The 20215-nt window shown below is 44.2% G+C and overlaps 1 protein-coding gene across 3 annotated transcripts; it reads left to right on the top strand.

Moving 5' to 3' along the window:
• Positions 1-820: 820 nt before the first annotated feature.
• On the top strand, positions 821-19434 carry PSMB9 (proteasome subunit beta 9). Of its 3 annotated transcripts, none has more exons than XM_015826096.1 (6): positions 821-914; positions 10629-10696; positions 12390-12521; positions 15515-15641; positions 16551-16692; positions 19244-19434. In XM_015826096.1, exons 1-6 carry the CDS (start codon positions 879-881, stop codon positions 19369-19371), a joined length of 633 nt encoding a protein of 210 aa, XP_015681582.1. In that variant the 5' UTR covers positions 821-878; the 3' UTR covers positions 19372-19434. The 3 variants fall into 3 exon arrangements, with proteins under 3 accessions (XP_015681582.1, XP_015681581.1, XP_015681583.1); XM_015826095.1 differs by lacking the exon at positions 821-914 and adding an exon at positions 2185-2278; XM_015826097.1 differs by lacking the exon at positions 821-914 and adding an exon at positions 2185-2278 and having other exon boundaries at positions 16551-16723.
• The last annotated feature ends 781 nt before the right edge of the window (positions 19435-20215 follow it).

Below are 20215 nucleotides of genomic sequence, written 5' to 3'. Positions count from 1 at the left end.
AATGAAGAGAAGGACGAGGGGGGACATGATAGCAGTGTTCCAATATCTCAGGGGTTGCCATAAAGAAGAGGGAGTCAAGCTATTCTCCAAAGCGCCTGAAGGCAGGACAAGAAGCAACGGGTGGAAACTAATCAAGGAGAGAAGCAATCTAGAACTAAGGAGAAACTTCCTGACAGTTAGAACAATTAACCAGTGGAACTACCTGCCTCCAGAAGCGGTGAATGCTCCAACATTGGAAGTTTTTAAGAAGAGACTGGACAGCCATTTGTCCGAAATGGTATAGGGTTTCCTGCCTGAGCAGGGGGTTGGACTAGATGACCTTCAAGGTCCCTTCCAACTTTACTATTATTATTATTAAGTGTCCAAATTTTGAACGTGGGGATGCTGCAAGGTAACTGTGAAAAGGGGTGCACGAGTCACTTTTGTCGGTGTCCTTGTAACTTTGAACGGTCACTAAACGAACCGTTGTAAGTCGAGGACTACCTGTACACTTGTGCAGGAAGCAAGACGTGTAGTATTTCTTTTAGTGGTTGGAAAGAGTTCCCTGGCTCAGGCTTCTTCCGTGCGTCTGAAAGGCCGCCTTGGCAGGGAACCCGCTTCCAGAAGCGGGTTCCCGCGCGTGGGGAAGCCGCGTGGGGAAGCGACGCCGAACCCCCTTCCCACGCCCCCTTCCTTCGGGTTAACTGGCTGGGGATAATAGTGGCTGTAGCCCAAGGCCCGCTCTGCGCCCGCCGTCGCGGCTCTTCTTCCGGGACTGATTAACAGGTCGGGGCGCCCCCTGGTGTCCGCGGGAGGCGTTGCGCCCGGAGAATCTCCGCTATCACTTTCGATCTCAAAGCCGGGATTTTCACGGAAGCGCTTCGTGGACAGAAGCCGCGATGGACCACCGCGGGGTGACCAAGATCAGCACCGGGGTGAGTGGCTGTGCAGAGGGGGAGGAGGAGGGGTTCAGCCTCAAGGGTCCCCCAAACGTTGCAACGGGAGGAGGAGGAGGCGGAGGAGGAGGGAGGGTGGGGCGTCGGAGAGGAAGGGGGCCCGCCGGCCAGAGAAGGAAGTTGCGTCGGGGAGACGGTTTGAATTCAAGAGACCTGAAGGGCTTGCTTTCTGCTTGCAAGGCTGAATCTGGCCTGAAAAGCAAACCTTGGCTGGGCAATCGCCCGCCAGTCACAGCTGCTCCCATATTTTTTTTGTGTGCAATGGTTACGGCAACACCTGGGTGGGCAACATGAGAAAAGCTAAGCAGGGATAGAGAGAGAGACAGAGAGAGAGAGAGAAAAAGAGGGGTAGGTAGGTGGTAGGGTAGGTGAGAGAGAAAAGAGAGATGATAGAGCGATAGATAGCTAAATAGAAAGAGGTAGGTAGGTAGGTAGGTAGAGAAAGATAGATGCTAGATATAGATCAATAGATAGATAGATAGATGGATGGATGGATGGATGGATATAAATTACATCTATCATCTATCTATCTATCTATCTATCTATCTATCTATCTATCTATCTATTTACCTACCTACCTACCTACNGAAACTTCCTGACAGTGAGAACAATTAACCAGTGGAACAACCTGCCTCCAGAAGCGGTGAATGCTCCAACACTGGAAGTTTTTAAGAAGAGACTGGACAGCCATTTGTCCGAAATGGTATAGGGTTTCCTGCCTGAGCAGGGGGCTGGACTAGATGACCTTCAAGGTCCCTTCCAACTTTACTATTATTATTATTATTAAGTGTCCAAATTTTGAACGTGGGGATGCTGCAAGGTAACTGTGAAAAGGGGTGCACGAGTCACTTTTGTCGGTGTCCTTGTAACTTTGAACGGTCACTAAACGAACCGTTGTAAGTCGAGGACTACCTGTACACTTGTGCAGGAAGCAAGACGTGTAGTATTTCTTTTAGTGGTTGGAAAGAGTTCCCTGGCTCAGGCTTCTTCCGTGCGTCTGAAAGGCCGCCTTGGCAGGGAACCCGCTTCCAGAAGCGGGTTCCCGCGCGTGGGGAAGCCGCGTGGGGAAGCGACGCCGAGCCCCCTTCCCCCGCCCCCTTCCTTCGGGTTAACTGGCTGGGGATAATAGTGGCTGTAGTCCAAGGCCCGCTCTGCGCTCGCCGTCGCGGCGCTTCTTCCTGGACTGATTGACAGGTCGGGGCGCCCCCTGGTGTCCGCGGGAGGCGTTGCGCCCGGAGAATCTCCGCTATCACTTTCGATCTCAAAGCCGGGATTTTCACGGAAGCGCTTCGTGGACAGGACCCGCGATGGACCACCGCGGGGTGACCAAGATCAGCACCGGGGTGAGTGGCTCTGCAGAGGGGGAGGAGGAGGGGTTCAGCCTCAAGGGTCCCCCAAACGTTGCAACGGGAGGAGGAGGCGGAGGAGGAGGAGGAGGGAGGGTGGGGCGTCGGAGAGGAAGGGGGCCCGCCGGCCAGAGAAGGAAGTTGCGTCGGGGAGACGGTTTGAATTCAAGAGACCTGAAGGGCTTGCTTTCTGCTTGCAAGGCTGAATCTGGCCTGAAAAGCAAACCTTGGCTGGGCAATCGCCCGCCAGTCACAGCTGCTCCCATTTTTTTTTGTGTGTGCAAATGGTTACGACACCACCTGGGTGGGCAACATGAGAAAAGCTAAGCAGGGATAGAAAGAGAGACAGAGACAGAGAGAGAAAAAGAGAGGGGTAGGTAGGTGAGAGAGAAAAGAGAGATGATAGAGTGATAGATAGCTAGATAGCCAAATAGAAAGAGGTAGGTAGGTAGGTAGGTAGGTAGAGAAAGATAGATGCTAGATATAGATCAATAGATAGATAGATAGATAGATGGATGGATGGATATAAATTACATCTGTCTGTCTGTCTGTCTGTCTATCTATCTATCTATCTATCTATCTATCTATCTATCTATCTATCTATCTATCTATCTATCTATCTATCTTTTTACCTACCTACCTACTTACCTACCTGTCTGCTTGTCTGCCTGCCTGTCTATCTGTCTGTCTGCCTGCCTGTCAGTCTATCTACCTGCCTGCCTGCCTGCCTGCCTGCCTGCCTACCTACCTATCTATCTATCTATCTATCTATCTATCTATCTATCTATCTATCTATCTATCTATCTATCTATCTATCTATCCAAAATAGTCAACCCCACTCGCTCTGGAAGCACAAAGCTCCAGGTGTCACACAAAATCTGCATCATCCAATAGATAGATAGATAGATAGACAGACAGACAGACAGACAGACAGACAGACAGACAGACAGACAGACAGACAGACGATAGATGGATGGATGGATGGATATAAATTACATCTATCTATCTATCTATCTATCTATCTATATCTATCTATCTATCTATCTATCTATCTATCTATCTATCTATCTATCTACCTATCTACCTACCTACCTACCTACCTACCTACCTATCCAAAATAGTCAACCCCACTTGCTCTGGAAGCACAAAGCTCCAGGTGTCACACAAAATCTGGCATCATCCAATAGATAGATAGACAGACAGACAGACAGACAGACAGACAGACAGACAGACAGACAGACAGACAGACAGACAGACTTTATTGTCACTTTAGATATACACTATTCAGCATACATTAAAAGGAAATGGGAAACCATCAGGAAATCCCAGACCGAGGCGTTGAAAAAAAAGAAAGGAGTTTCCTTCTGCTTGCCCCCAAAAAGAGGACTGACGTGTCTGTGAAGTAACCAGGAGACTCCACTTACTGATGGAGAAACTGAGGCTGGAAGATGGGCAGCCCACACTTGGAGTGATTTCCCATGCCCCAGAGGCCTTCTAATGTGAAGGAGCAAGTCTCCCTCACTAAAGATTTGTCACACCCAGTTACAACCCAGCGCCATTTGGGCAGAGTTGAATCTGGCCCTCCAGGGAGAACAACCAGATTGTGAAACATGGATCTAAACAGTGCTTTCTTTAAGTGTGTAACTGTAAATTATTCAAATAAAATAATGCAGGTAATCCTCGACTTAACAACCGTTCGTTTAGTGACCATTCAAAGTTAGAGCGGCTGTCAACACTGCTAACATCGGACATTTTTGCTTTGACAACAGTTGGAGATGCACATTTTCTTCTTATGTTTTACTTTTAGAGTTAGATGATGCTGGGGGTGGGGAGGAATGTGCATGAGGGTTTAGTTAGACATAATAAAACCGGACCCAGTGTGTGAACAAAGGTTAATAAAATAAGAGATGATAAGAATTGGCGGGCTGGAGAACTGGAGGGAGAGCCTGCATTTCAAGCTAATTGGGGAATGTGATTTATGACTGTCAATCAGAGGAGGGAATTGTGCTTTGATACTATGTGCTCAGGGGAGGGGAATCCAGTTTTTGGCTTCGACTATGTAAGTGCCAAAGTTATGCTTCTCGAATAAAGACCAGCTTTCACACTTATGACTGTTGCAGCATCCCCAGGGTCACATGATCAAAATTCAGACGCTTGGCAACTGACTCGTATTTGTGACGGTCGCAGTGTCGCCGGGTCACATGATCCCCTTTTGCGACCTTCTGACGAGCAATGCGGACGGGGAAGCCAAGTTCGCTTAACAAACCGCGTGACTCATTTAACAGCTAACAACGATTCACTTAACGACCACAGCAAGGAAGGTCATCAAATGGGGCAAAACTCAACTAATGTTTCGCTTAGTGGCAGAAAATGGGGGCTGAATTGTGGTCGTAAGTTCGAGGACTACCTATATGGTATTTATTTAAGATATCTCCTCAGCACTGGTGGCTGGTTAGTAACGGGTTCCATCTTTCTGCAAACCATAATTAGGCCTGGGTTGTGCTCCATTTCTGCAGGGTCAAAATGTTCTCCTTCCATTCCTCTCACAACAACCCTATAAGGTTGGCCAGCTGGTTGACAGCAGCTGAAACCTGAACCAAACAGACAAGGAGCAGTTGGCCGGGACTTTGAGGACTACCTGTATTGAAATTTGCCATTGTGATGGGGGATAATGATCAGGCTGTTAATATTTGATATCCTTGCTGGGGCGTGTGTGATTCCGTCTGCGTAATTTGTTTCCCTGTGGGATCCCCCTAACTAGGTGTGGAAGATGTAGTTTTGAATACAGTAGATCAGAGGTCTCCAACCTTTTTGATTTGGCAGCCCGGAAAGGGAGGCAGGCACTGCTACGTGCATGTGTGCAAATGGGCTGCACAAAAATGAACCCGGTGTGTGTGTGTGCACAAATGGGCCACATGTGAGCGCATGCGCACACACAAATGGGTATGTTCACATGCAAATGGGGCATGGGCACGAGTGCTGCAAAAGGGGCAGCGCTAGCACCGGTGGGATGCTTGGGGCGGTGCTAGTGCCGGTGGGACGCTCAGGGAGTCGCGATAGTGCCAGTGGGATGCTCAGGGCAGCACTAGCGCAAGTGTGGGGGTTTGAGTGCACACATGTGTGCACGTGCACTGGCCATCCCTTCATGTGACCCAGTTGCCAAGCTGCCGCGGCCCGGTAGTCAGCCACAGCCCACAGGTTGGGGACCCCTGCAATAGATCTAAGCCTCTTCCTTTGGGGTCTTCTCCTGCTTCTGGCTCAGCATGAAGCTCTTATCGGGGATTCCACCTCCACGAAAGCCTGGAAAGTAGAGTAGGGGAGATGGTGGGGGAGGGGAGGAAGCACCACCAGGAAATGAATGTAACTCTCCTGTCGCTCAAACGGTCTGCCCTGGTTATCACAAATGGCTCTCTGCAAGGACAGGTTGTTCTCGACTTCACTACAGTTCATTTAGTGACCGTTCCAAGTTACGACACCACTGGAGAAAAAAATGACAGGACTGTTTTTCAGACACACAGCATTCCCCACCGTCACGTGATCGAAATTCAGATGCTTGGCAACTGACTCACGTTTATGACGGCTGCAGTGTCCCAGGGTCACGTGAGCCCCTTTTGCAATCTTCTGACCGGCAAAGTCAGTGGGGAAATCAGACTTAGCAGCCATGTCATGAACTTAACGACAGCAAAGATTCATTTAACTGGGGCAAAATTCACTTCATAAATGTCTCACTTAGCAGTGTAAATTTGGGACTCAATTGTAATAATAATAATAATAATAATAATAATAATAATAATAATAATAATAATAATAATGAAGTTGAAAGGGACCTTGGAGGTCATCTAGTCCAACCCCCTGATCAGGCAGGAAACCCTATACCATTTCAGACAAATGGCTGTCCAGTCTCTTCTTAAAAACTTCCAGTGTTGGAGCATTCACCGTTTCTGGAGGGAGGTAGTTCCACTGGTTAATTGTTCTAACTGTCAGGAAGTTTCTCCTTACTTCTAGGTTGCTTCTCTCCTTGGTTAGTTTCCATCCATTGCTTCTTGTCCTGCCTTCAGGCGCTTTGGAAAATAGCTTGACTCCCTCTTCTTTGTGGCAGCCCCTGAGATATTGGAACACTGCTATCATGTCCCCCCTCGACCTTCTCTTCATTAAACTAGACATACCCAATTCCAGCAACCGTTCCTTATATGTTTTAGCCTCCAGTCCCCTAATCATCTTTGTTGCTCTTCTCTGTACTCTTTCTAGAGTCTCAACATCTTTTTTACATCATGGCGATCAAAACTGGATGCAGTATTTGAAGTGTGGCCTTACCAAGGCCTTGTAAAGTGGTATTAATACTTCACGTGATCTTGATTCTATCCCTCTGTTAATGCAGCCTAGCACTGTGTTGGCCTTTTTGGCAGCTGCAGCACACGGCTGGCTAATATGGAAGTTTTTAAGAAGAGACTGGACGGCCATTTGTCTGAAATGGTATAGGGTTTCCTGCCTGAGCAGCGGGTTAGACCAGATGACCTCCAAGGTCCCTTCCAATTTTTATTATTATTATTATTATTATTATTATTATTATTATTATTATTATTATTATTGTTGTTGTTGTTGTTGTTGTTGTTGTTGTTCTTCTTCTTATTATTATTATTATTATTATTATTATTATTATTATTATTATTATTATTATTTTTAAGTGATTGTCCACTAGTACAATTAAAAAAAACAATTGGGGCATGGGAGGTGGTAAAATGGGGCAAATCTCGCTTAGGGGGTCAATTACGGTCATAAGCCGAGGATTAGTAGTACTGCTGGGTTTTCCTCTGCAAACGGTTTCAGTGGGTGGATGTGTTGGCCATAAGGAAGCTGGCGTCCTCTAATCCAGCTGCAAAGTCACCGATAAAGCTGATCTTTGGACCTTCCACCAGACTGGGATGGAGAAGGCTCTTCCTTCCCTGCACACTGTAAAATTCCATGCAAAGCCCCAACAGGCACGGAGAGACTTTTTCCGTGCTGCATGCCAGGCTTGGCATGGGGAAGGGCCTCGGGGTTCCCGGCCAGCCCAAATTCCCCTTCTTAGCTGGAAAAATGACTCACGTTCAGCACTCGGATTTCCCAGCTCCGATTAGATAGCAAGGCAGGTGTCAACGCTGCTAACATCGGATATTTTTGCATTGACAACAGAGGGGAATGTAGCCATCTTTTACCTTTTGCTTTTAGAGTTAGATGATGCTGGAAGAGGGGATGTGAATGAGAGTCCAGCTACATAGCAACACCAAACCTAGTGTGAGAAACAAGGTTATTGTAACCAGAGCTGATAAGGAATTGGCGGGCTGGATAACTGGAGAGAAAGCCCGTGCTTCAAGCTAATTGGGGAATGTGATTTATGACTGTTAATTGGAGGAGGGAATTGTGCTTTGATACTATGTGCTCAGGGGAGGGGAATTCAGTTTTTGGCTTCAATTATGCAGTGCTAATATTATGCTACTCAAAATAAAGATTCTTTAAGGTAAATAATGCCTCGAAGTTCTTTTGAAGCATTTCATCTGTCAGAACCGTGACCGCAGGAGATGCAACTTTGCCAAAACGCTGAGATTTCCTGCCCAGATTTGTGGCTTGGCTTGTTTTCAGGCTGCTGGCAGCTACACAAAACCAACTGGCAACCGCACAGATCTTTTCAACGGGGTTTTCGATTGATTCAGCTAAACTCCCTTTTACAACTATGTAATCCCTTCATTCAGGTTAGAGTCAGGGGCAACTGGGTGGAGCTGAGCATTTGCTGGTCAGACGCCCTTGCTGACACCACACGGAGTTCACAGCAGGAGTTTTCAATTGATTATGTTCCATTAAGTTTATTCTCCAAAGCACCAGATGGCAGGACAGGAAACAATGGATGGAAACTAATCAAGGAGAGAAGCAACCTGGAATTAAGGAGAGACTTCCTAACAGTGAGGACAATTAACCAGTGGAACAGCTTGCCTCCAGACGTTGGTGGGTGCTTCATCACTGGAGGTTTTAAAGAAGAGACTGGACAGCCACTTGTCTGAAATGGTATACAGGGTCTCCTGCTTGAGCAGGGGGCTGGACTAGAAGACCTCCAAGGTCCCTTCCAGCTCTAATTTGATTCCGATTCTGATTCGAGTCATTTTCGTCTCCCAGTGACGACCCGGTTTTCTCCAGGATCCTTTAATACAGGCATTAAACCTGATCCACTACTCTGCACCCATAAGCAATCCACCTGTACATTTTGCACCTGTTAAATGTCAAGGCTGGCCTCACTCGGGGCCTGATGCGGGGGTCGAGATGAGCTGTAACCAGGGCTCGAAAAATTATTGCCACATCTCACCAGCTCAGGAAAGGAGGCATCTGGGACACTGGCCTCATGGAGCCCAGGGGAACCCTGACACTGCTGCCCCCCCTGACTTCTGTGACAGCTGAGCATGGAGGCATGTCCCAGGCTGCAGGTGTGCTCTTTTTCACCCTGTCATGCAGCTGCAGCCTCTCCAGGATGCTGTTGGCTTCCCATGCAAGGACACAACATCTAGATAACGCAACTGGAGTCCCTGTTCTTTTGTCTATAATGGTGGGTAGCCCACAACCAGGCCGGTATTATTGCATTCTAACTTCCATTATCATTCATTCATTGATTCATTCATTGATTCATTCATTCATTCATAAAATGTATTAGCTGCCCATCTTACAACTTGGTAACTTTGAGAGGCTTACAATGTTAAAAGACAGAACTGTAATAAGATAAATACAATGCGATAATCATTCATCACTGGTCATTGTACCTCCCTTCAATTTTTCTCTGGCTGTGGCTGATGGAACTCAACCATATGTGTGCAATCATCAGTTGTCCCTCTGGCTTGGGGACTAAACACCAAGAAGGAACCAAGTGTGTGCGAGGTCTTGCTTGGGCGACACGAGAACCTGGACACAGGCCGCACCAGGTGCTGGGAAAACAGAGAACTTTTCCCTAGTGAGGCAAGGTGTCTCCCATCCACTCCCCTCTTGAAGAAAGCAAAGAGATGATGAAGAGAGGGAAGAATAGTTCCCAAAGCAGCAAAAAAGGAAATAAAAGACGTCCATTTCTCAGAATAGAATAGAATAGAATAGAATAGAATAGAATAGAATAGAATAGAATAGAATAGAATAGAATAGGAAATGAATAGAATAGGAAATGAATAGAATAGGAAATGAATAGAATAGAGTAGAGTAGAGTAGAGTAGAGTAGATTAGAGTAGATAGGGAATGAATAGAATAGGAAAAAGAATAGAATAGAATAGAATAGAATAGGGAATGAATAAAATAGAAAATGAATAGAATAGAGTAGAGTAGAGTAGAAAATGAATAGAATAGGAAAAATAATAGAATAGAATAGGGAATGAATAGAATAGGAAATGAATAGAATAGGAAATGAATAGAGTAGAGTAGAGTAGAGTAAGTAGAGTAGAATGAATAGAATAGGAAAAGAATAGGGATTAGAATAGAATAGAATAGAATAGGAAATGAATAGAATAGAATAGAATAGGAAATGAATAGAATAGAAAAGGGAATGAATAGAATAGGAAATGAATAGAATAGAATAGAGTAGAGTAGTGAATGAATAGAAAAGGAAAAAGAATAGAATAGAATAGAATAGAATAGGAAATGAATAGAATAGGAAATGAATAGAGTAGAGTAAGTAGAATAGAGTAGAGTAGAGTAGGGAATGAATAGAATAGGAAAAGAATAGGAATAGAATAGAATAGAATAATGAATAGAATAGAATAGAATAGAATAAGAAATGAATAGAATAGGAAATGAATAGAATAGAATAGAATAGAATAGAATAGAATAATGAATAGAATAGGAAATGAATAGAATAAAATAGAATAAGAAATGAATAGAATAGGAAATGAATAGAATAGAATAGAATAGAATAGAATAGAATAATGAATAGAATAGGAAATGAATAGAATAAAATAGAATAAGAAATGAATAGAATAGGAAATGAATAGAATAGAATAGAAAATGAACAGAACAGATTAGAATAGAATAGAATAGAATAGAATAGTTGCTTCTCTCCTTGGTTAGTTTCCATCCGTTGCTTCTCGTCCTGCCTTCAGGCGCCTTAGAGAATAGCTTGACTCCCTCTTCTTTGTGGCAGCCCCTGAGATACTGGAAGACTGCTATCATGTCCCCCCTCGTCCTTCTCTTCATTAAACTAGACATGCCCAATTCCAGCAACCGTTCCTTATATGCTTTAGCCTCCAGTCCCCTAATCATCTTTGTTGCTCTGCACTAGGAACTGCCTCGTAGTGCTAATACTTCTCTTCCGCTCTACAAATAACACTTGTTCTCTTCTCCTCTACAGACCACCATCATGGCCGTGGAGTTTGATGGTGGGGTCGTCCTGGGCTCCGACTCCCGAGTTTCTGCGGGGTAAGGATCTGCAGGAATGTGTGTCTGAGTGAATGTGAGGAAAGGTCTAATATCTTTCATTGCCCAGAAGGGAAGGGAAAGTCTCCTTCGGGTCAACTCTTGGTGACCTGAGGGACAGGCCCAAATAGTTTTCTTTGAGATAATCCAGAGGTCCTTTGCTCTTACCTTATTCCAGGGTGTTTTTTCAACCACCCAGTCTAATCCTCCTCCGTGGGATTTCCTAGTGGTCCCCCATCCAAGTATTAACCGGAACCTTTCCAGATCAGCCAAAGTTGGCTTGGTGCTACCATGAAATGAAACTAGGTGAGATTTTAGGCAGCGCCTTAAAGCAGGGGTCTTCAAACTTGGCCCTTTTATGACTTGTGGACTTCAACTCCCAGAATTCCTCAGCCAGGCATGCCTGGCTGAGGAATTCTGGGAGTTGAAGTCCACAAGTCATAAAAGTGCCAAGTTTGAAGACCCCTGACTTAAAGCATATTCCCCATGTGCCGGTTGGGGGAATTCTGGGAGTTGAAGTCCGCAAGTCTTCAAGTTGTCAGGTTTGGAGAGCTTTGATTTAACCAAAGAGAAATGGAAGTGCCCACGCAGGTCAGGTGACCTTGCTGGCAGGTGAATTTCACACGCAGCTGTTGCTTTGCAAAGGATGGGGAGGCAGGGAGAAGCCTTCTTAGGCTGAACAGTCCAGTCTTGCTGGTTGTGTGAAGTATGGAAAGTGCACCACGGCAGAAGTGTGGTAAAATGATCGTGTGAAGGACCTTGTTCTCCCTCTGTCTCTTGCGATTTATATTCATTGTTTTATTTAGTATCCTAGTATGATTTAGCTCGATGGCTTATTTAGTATCCTATGGCTATCCCGGAGTGTTGTATCTTATGATTTCTGATGAATGTGTTTTTATGATGATTATGAACATGATTTATCACTTGCTGCTTGTATGTATACTGAGAGCTTATGCACCGGAGACAAATTCCTTGTGGGTCCAATCACACTTGGCCAATAAAGAATTCTATTCTATTCTTATTCTTATTCTTATTCTTATTCCATTCCATTCCATTCTATTTCTATTTATTTTTCTATTTCTATTTCTATTTCTATTTCTATTTCTATTCTTCTTCTTCTTCTCTTCTCTTCTCTTCTCTTCTCTTCTCTTCTCTTCTCTTCTCTTCTCTTTTCCCTTCCCTTCCCTTCTATTCCCATTCCGTTCTGTTCCGTTCCGTTCCGTTCCGTTCCGTTCTGTTCTATTCTATTCTATTCTATTCCATTCCATTCCATTCCATTCCATTCCTTTCTATTTCTATTCTTCTCTTCTCTTCTCTTCTCTTCTCTTCTCTTCTCTTCTCTTCTCTTCTCTTCTCTTCTCTTCTCTTCTCTTCTCTTCTTCCCTTCCATTCCTATTTCTATTTTAATTTCTATTTCTATTTCTATTCTGTTCTGTTCCGTTCCCTTCCCTTCCCTTCCCTTCTATTTCTATTTCTATTTCTATTTCTATTTCTATTTCTATTTCTATTTCTATTTCTGTTCCCTTCCATTCTATATTATATATTATATTCCATTCCTTTATCTTATCTTATCTTATCTTATCTTATCTTATCTTACCTTACCTTACCTTACCTTACCTTACCTTCCATTCCATTCCATTCCATTCCATTCCATTCTGTCCTGATTGCTTTCAATGTCTTGTCTTCCTCTTTCCAGGGAGTCGGTGGTCAACTGCTTCTTCAACAAGCTAGAGCCCCTGCATGACCGGATTTACTGCGCGCTCTCCGGCTCCGCAGCTGATGCTCAGGCCATTGTTGACCTGATCAATTACCAGCTGGAGTTTCACAGGTGAGGACGTCTAAGGAGCTGCTCAATGGAGTCCACCTCCTCTTTCACGGAAGCCCAACCTCAGAGTAGTCTCCAGCTCTGCCCATCTTCTGATCTCTGAAAGGAAAGCACACTCAAGGGGCACCAACTGGCAGGTTTCAGATCCTGTGGGGGCCTAGAGGGGAGGGGTTGATGCAAAGTGAGAAGAAGGAAGAGATATCAGCAGAGCACAAGTAGGATCTTCTAGATCAAGGGTCTTCAAACTTGGCAACTTTAAGACTTGAGGACTTCAACTCCCAGAGTGCTGAGGAATTCTGGGAGTTGAAGTCCACACGTCTTAAAGTTTGAAGACTCTTGATCAAGATAGTGTAAGCGTGATGCACTTCTGATCAGTGGTAATCAGGGATGAACAGGCAAAGAAAGGGGAAGAGTGGAAATTAGCCATCAAGGCAGTCATCGGACAATACATTCCTCACCACCATCTTGACTTTTGGGACCCCACCTCTGTGCCCAGCCCTGCTTCTTCATTGTTCAGTGAACACAAAGGTCTCCTTTATATAGAGGAACATTTTCAGGGGATCTTTGTGTGTGTCGTATCTTTTCAGAGACTCCTTTCTGAAAGTCAGGAAATACACACTACGAAGCCTAAAAGCAAATAGCAGAAACATTGGTGTGTGTATTTGTGTGTGTGTTAACATTTAAAAATCTCCCAAATCGTAAGATGCAGCAGTTTTTCTACCCGTGAACTCTGTGAATTTTTGGTGTAAAAACAAAGCGATCTCTATGCTCAAACTAATCAAGGAGAGAAGCAACCTAGAACTAAGGAGACATTTCCTGACAGTTAGAACAATTAATCAGTGGAACAACCTGCCCCCAGAAGTTGTGAATGCTCCAACCCTGGAAGTTTTTGAAAAGAGATTGGATAGCCATTTATCTGAAATGGGATAGGGTTTCCTGCCTGAGTAGAGGGTTGGACTAGATGACCTCCAAGGTCCCTTTCAACTCTATTATTCTATTCCTATTCCTATTCCTATTCCTATTCTATTCTATTCTATTCTATTCTATTCTATTCTATTCTATTCTATTCTATTCTATTCTAATATTCTATTATTATTCTATTCTATTCTAATATTCTATTGTTCTATTCTATTCTAATATTCTATTATTATTCTATTCTAATATTCTATTCTATTCTATTAATATTCTATTAATATTCTATTATTATTCTTCTATTCTATTCTATTCTATTCTATTCTATTCTATTCTATTCTATTCTATTCTATTCTAATCCCATGCCACACCACTCTATTCTCATCTTCTGTCATAAGCTTAATTAATCAGAATAGAGCTGGAAGGGACCTTGGAGGTCTTCTAGTCCAACCCCCTACTCAGGCAGGAGAACCTACACCATTTGAGACAAGTGACTGTCCGGTCTCTTCTTAAAAACCTCCATTGATGAAGCACCTACAACTTGCTCCACTGGTTAATTGTCCTCACCGTTAGGAAATTTCTCCTTAATTCCAGGTTGCTTCTCTCCTTGATTAGTTTCCATCCGTCGTTTCTTCTGCCTCGTGAGCTGAGCCTCGTGTCAGAAAAGCGAAAGAGAAATGTTTTTCCCTGGGCCTCTGGGAACAAGAAAGCCTTCTCTCCTTCCCCTCTGAACAGGGAAAAATGTGCCTCAAGCAATCCTTACATCAATAAACCCAATCATTTATTCATTCCTTGGTGTATCTGTGAGAGAGTCAAAATTTCCAGCTCACCCTGTCCTTGGTGGGGAAAACTTACTGAGGCAGCATCGCCCCCTGGTGGCCATTATAAAAATGGCGCTTCTTTTCTAGCACTTGATTTCCCAGAAAGGGCAGCATCGCCCCCCCCCCTGGTGGCCATGATAAAACTGGTGCTTCTTTTCTATCACTTGATTTCCCAGAAAAGGCAGTCGCCAAACGGTGGATCCCATTGGCTCCAATCAGGGCATCAAATGCTCCCTGGAGCAGGAGTTGGAAAGTACCGACAACGGAAGCCAGGAACCCTGTAGCTATCTTGGGCGTTGCCTGCAGTCCTTTTCCTTCCAAAGTCTGCTTCTTTTATTTTCAGATTGCCATTTGCAAGGCAGTTCAGGGGATTTTTCTCCCAAGTGAGTGGAAGAACAATTACAGCCCAAATGGTGCCAATTGCTTTGTTCTTTTAGAGGGAAGCATAAATAGACTTACTGCACCTTCGTAGTGATGATTATACCCATTTTACACACGGGGAAGACAAAGAACCTAACCTTCTCCTCTACACTCTCCTCACCATACCTAGCCACAATTTCTTAAACTTCTTAAAACGTGATTAAAACCCATCCCTCAATTTATTTTTACTAATCCAGAAGAGCCAAAAATATTTTTTTTTTAATAATCCTCATGCACTCACTTTGAGTCGTCAGGAAACAAATGGAAAATCCACAGAAATTGGGACTCAGGGATGGTAGAAGAATCCGGTCCTTTATACACATTAGGAATTAAATTAAATCCCCTTGCAGATAACACTTCCTTCTGAGTAGATATACAGGTAGTCCTCTATTTACAAGCACAACAGAGTTCCAAATTTACGTGGTTAAGTGAGACATTTGTGAAGTGAGTTTTGCTCCATTTTATTACCTTTCTTGCCGAATTTCTTAACAAATTTCTCAATTAGCCAAATAAATTTGGGGCTACCTGTGGTCAATTTTAGTCAGGGTTACTTGGGTGGGGGCTTAGCATGGCAGGCAAATCCAGCCTCTTTGTTGTACAAAGGACAAAGCCCAGAAAATGGGTTAACTCAACATCCAGGTTAAAAGCATTGTGTAAATGACCCCTCAGAAGCCCTGGCTAAAATGTCCCAGAAACTGGAGCCGCAGCTTTCCTCACAAGTGACCGGAGAAGTCCAAGATCTTCAGGAGATCCGCTTTGGACCTGCTCTTCCAAACTGCAAAACACAGAGAGAGAAACTGAGGCACAACTGAGCGTGCTCAGCCTTTTCCCTTCTCCCCACAGCCTGGAGATGGAGATGCAGCCGCGGGTCCTGACTGCAGCCACCTTAGTGAAATCCCTCAGCTACAAGCATCCAGAACTCTCGGCCCACCTGCTGGTGGCTGGATGGGACCCCCAGAAGGGCGGGCAGGTAGGTCTAGCGGGGGGGGGGGCTTTGGAGAAGAGGCTGCTCGTTGGTGAAATATATTCTATTTAGTATCCTAGTATGATTTATATTATTTGCTTAGCTAGTATCCTATGACTATCACTAAGTGTTGCATCCTATAATTTACGATGAATGTATTTTATGTTGATTAGGATCATGATTTATCACTATTGCTTGTATGTACACTGAGAGTTTCTGCACCAGAGACAAATTCCTTGTGTGTCCAACCAAACTTGGCCAATAAAGAATTCTATTCTATTCTATTCTATTCTATTTATTTTCTATTCTATTCTGTTCTGTTCTGTTCTATTCTATTCTATTCCTATTCTATTCTATTCTATTTATTTCCTATTCTATTCTATTCTATTCCTATTCTATTCTATTTATTTCCTATTCTATTCTATTCTATTCCTATTCTATTCTATTCTATTCTATTCATTTCCTATTCTATTCTATTCTATTCTATTCTATTCTATTCTATTTATTTCCTATTCTATTCTATTCCTATTCTATTCTATTCATTTCCTATTCTATTCTATTCTATTCTATTCTATTCTATTCTATTCTATTCTATTCTATTCTATTCATTTTCTATTCTATTCTATTCTATTCTATCCTATTCTATTCTATTCCTATTCTATTCTATTCATTTTCTATTCTATTCTATTCCTATTCTATTCTATTCTATTCTATTCTATTCATTTCCTATTCTATTCATTTTCTATTCTATTCTATTCTATTCATTTTCTATTCTATTCATTTCCTATTCTATTCTATTCTATTCTATTCTATTCTATTCTAATTCATGGTGAATATATTCTAGCCACAATAATGTTTCAATTTGCTGAGTTTGCACCACGAAGCAGGATTCATCCTTTCCTTCCATTCTGACAGGTTTACAGTACGCTGGGAGGAATGTTGAACCGGCAGCCCTTTTCCATTGGGGGGTCAGGAAGTACCTTCATTTACGGTTACGTGGATTCTGCCTACAAATCCGGCATGAGTCGTGAAGAATGTCGTCAGTTCACCAAAAACGGTATCTGTGCGGTTGTGTCCATTCTGGGTCGGTGAGGATGAGATGAAACTGCCAGAATCCCTTTTTTTCAAAAGCAGGACCAACTGTCGTAAGCTCACAAACCGCAGCGTGTATCACGGTTCAGGGCATCGTAAAATAGAATAGAATAACAGTGTTGGAAGGGACCTTGGAGGTCTTCTAGTCCAACCCCATGCTCAAGCAGGAGATCCTATTCCCTTCCAGATAGGTGGCTGTCCGGTCTTTTCTTAAAAACCGCCAGGGATGGAGCACCTACAACTTCGGAAGGCAAGCTATTTCATTGATTGATAGATCAGTGGACTATCGGATCAATAGATTCCACTATCAACAGATAGATTAATTGATTGTGTGCCATCAAGTCATTATCGACTCTTATTGACTCCACAGAGTTTTTCCAAAATGATCTGTCCATAGCCTAGTGCAGTAATGGCGAACCTTTTAGAGACTGAGTGCCCAAACCACAAACCCAAAACCCACTTATTTATCGCAAAGTGCCAGGGCCACATCAGCATTGTGGTGCCCTGGGGGGGGGAGAGGGAGGGGGAGGGGTGTGGCCCACTGGGTGGGCGTGACTGGTGGGCGTGGCGACCTCGATGTTGCTTGGGGGGGGACACCTGTGGGTGCCAGGCAGGGTTGGGGGAGATGCAGGGGTTCTCTGGTGGGTGGGGCTCTGGGCAGGAGGCTCACCCTACGGGGCGAGGCAGGGGGCAGGGTGGGGGTGCCATTGCTGCAGGGCAAGGCGAGGCCGGGGCGGCTGCTGTCTGACACCATCAGCCCCTGCACACAGAGGCCAGTGAGTGCATGGGGACCAACGGTGTCCGTCAGAAGCCACAGCCTGCCGGCCCCTCAACCGGTGCACTCTGGGGCTCCGCAGTCTGCTGCCAATATCAGGCCAGCCCTACAGCAGCAGGCGGAGTAGGGGAGGGGGGGAGGTACGTGATGCAGACCGCCGGACGTGCCTACTCCATCCCATCTGTTTTGCTTGTGGTTGGAGAGCAGGGCGCTGCTGGTCATCTTGGCCCCCTCGCAGATCTTGCCCTTGGCCCGTGCATGGAGCCTGTTCCCCTCATGCACCCGACGCACCTTGGCCCCGCCTCGGGCCGTCATGGTGGCCTAATGGACCTGCATGAGCTGTTGGCGGTGGCAGTGCGCGTGCCCACAGAGAGGGCTCTGAGTGTTGCCTCTGGCACGTATGCCATAGGTTCGCAATCAATGGCCTAGTACTTCAATTCTTCCCACGACACCCCCATTGCCATTGAGTCCATCCCCCTTGCTTGATGGTGGTCCTCTTTGCACACCTGAACAACTAGACACTCTGTTGTTTTCCCCCCATGCCATCACTCTGTTAAACAACTAATTCCCACAACACTTGTCAAACTATCTAGCAAAGCTGTATTGCTATTATTAATCTCATCTTTCCTATTACCTATCTCCTTATCTCCTTAGGACTATAGCTTTGTTGCTTGTATCTTACGATTTATATCGTTTTATTTAGTATCCTAGTAGGATTTGTGTTTACTGCTTATTTAGTATCCTAGGACTATCACTAAGTGTTGCCTCTTATGATTTATGATGAATGTATTTTTACGGTGACTATGATCCTGATTAATCACTTATTGCTTGTATGTACACTGAGAGCTTATGCACTGGAGCCAAATTCCTTGTGTGTCCAATCACACTTGGCCAATAAAGAATTCTATTCTTTGAAATCGAAGCTCTTTCCTAGAAAAAGCCGAGATGCCTGCCACTGCCGCTGGTTGCATCTCTCCACCTCCAGTGGGCGCCAGTAAGCTGCTCCACAGTTGGCAGGGCAATCCCCACTTGCTGTAAGCCTCCATAACTGAAGCCGTTGGCTGGGTGATCTAATACCTGGGTTTTGTTGTTTTTTCCGTTGCCTACGCTCCCAGTGGAAGAAGTGTGGGTTCAAACCTGGAGGAAGAATTCAGAATTAGAATAGAGCTGGAAAAGAGTTCTTGTGTATTTATTTGTTTGCTCCATTATTGTAGAGTAGAGTAGAGTAGAGTAGAGTAGAGTAGAGTAGAGTAGAGTAGAGTAGAGTAGAGTAGAGTAGAGTAGAGTAGAGTAGAACAGAACAGAACAGAACAGAACAGAACAGAACAGAACAGAACAGAACAGAACAGAACAGAATAGAATAGCAGAGTGGAAGTGACCTGGCTGAGGAATTCTGGGAGTTGAAGTCCACAAGTCATAAACAGGCCACATTTGAAGATCCCTGTTCTAAGAAAACATATGGGCCTCATGCAAGGTCAGGAAGCTTCTTGGAAACGAAACTAATAGGAACAGTGGCAAAAATCCAGCTTCCTCTTTTGAGAAGGACAAGAACTTGTTTGTTTCTCAGATGAAGTCAGGACATGTGGTGGGTGGGCACTTAGCTGATTGGAGAATGTTCACCCCTGGGAAGAGCCAAGCTACCTTCTCTTGAACGCGATTGGTGTAGCTCTGCCTCATCTCTTTATTTTGGTCCAATCGACTGCTCCGTGGCTGATTATAACCCCTTTGTTCCCTTCTCCAGCTATTGCCTTGGCAATGGTCCGGGACGGGTCCAGTGGGGGCATCATCTACCTCGTCACCATCACTAAAGACGGCGTCAAGGAAGAAGCTGTTTTAGGAGATGACCTCCCCAAATTTTACAATGAATGAATTTACTTCTCAACCTTCTCTGTCTCCATTTTTTTGAAATCATTAAAGGATAAGTGGAAACCGTGTGTTGAATTCTTGGGTTTTCATGGGTTGACACACACAGTGTATAACACAATAACAGAGTTGGAAGGGATCTTGGAGGTCTTCTAGTCCAGGGGTCTGCAACCTTGATAACTTTAAGACTTGCGGTGCTGGCTGAGGAATTCTGGGAACTGAAGTCCACAAGTCTTAAAGTTGTCAAGGTTGTAGACCCCTGTTCTAGTCCAACTACCCTGTTCAGGCAGTAAACCCTACAGTAGTGGCTAAAATTGTGGAAACCTTTTGGGAAAAGTGTATAGTAGAAATGCCACCTTTGGCTAAGTTTCCACCAATTTTTCTTCTAATTTCTTTATAATTGTAGCCTTGTTCACTTAATAATACTATTTTACATCGCTTTCTGGGCGACCAGTCAACTCTTTGCACCATTACTTTAATTTTATTATGTTTTACAAGCTCACTAAATTAAAGAACACAAAAAACCTATCCATCTTGAGAGCGATCACATAACACACTGACAAATGTCCTCCTCTCAGCTTCAATACACGACATCAATAACTGAATCCTACTGTGATCTGATTGGCTCATTGCCAAAACAAGATGACACCTGATTGGCTCTCTAAACACTCATGCTCATTGGCTACAATCAGATGAAGGAAAGCTATCTGATATCAACCTAAGCAAGTTATGCTTCCTTTTTCTGGTTATTTGGCTATAACTTTTCATAGAATACGGTACAGATAATTGAACAAACTATGTTGCATTACATTCTTGATTAAATTATCTTTCCATTGATATATAATTTTAT

The sequence above is a fragment of the Protobothrops mucrosquamatus genome, unplaced genomic scaffold (assembly GCF_001527695.2).
Source record: "Protobothrops mucrosquamatus isolate PMUCROS unplaced genomic scaffold, P.Mucros_1.0 scaffold2955, whole genome shotgun sequence".
NCBI classification, from domain to species: domain Eukaryota; kingdom Metazoa; phylum Chordata; class Lepidosauria; order Squamata; family Viperidae; genus Protobothrops; species Protobothrops mucrosquamatus.
This window is presented reverse-complemented; position numbering and strand designations above follow the sequence as displayed.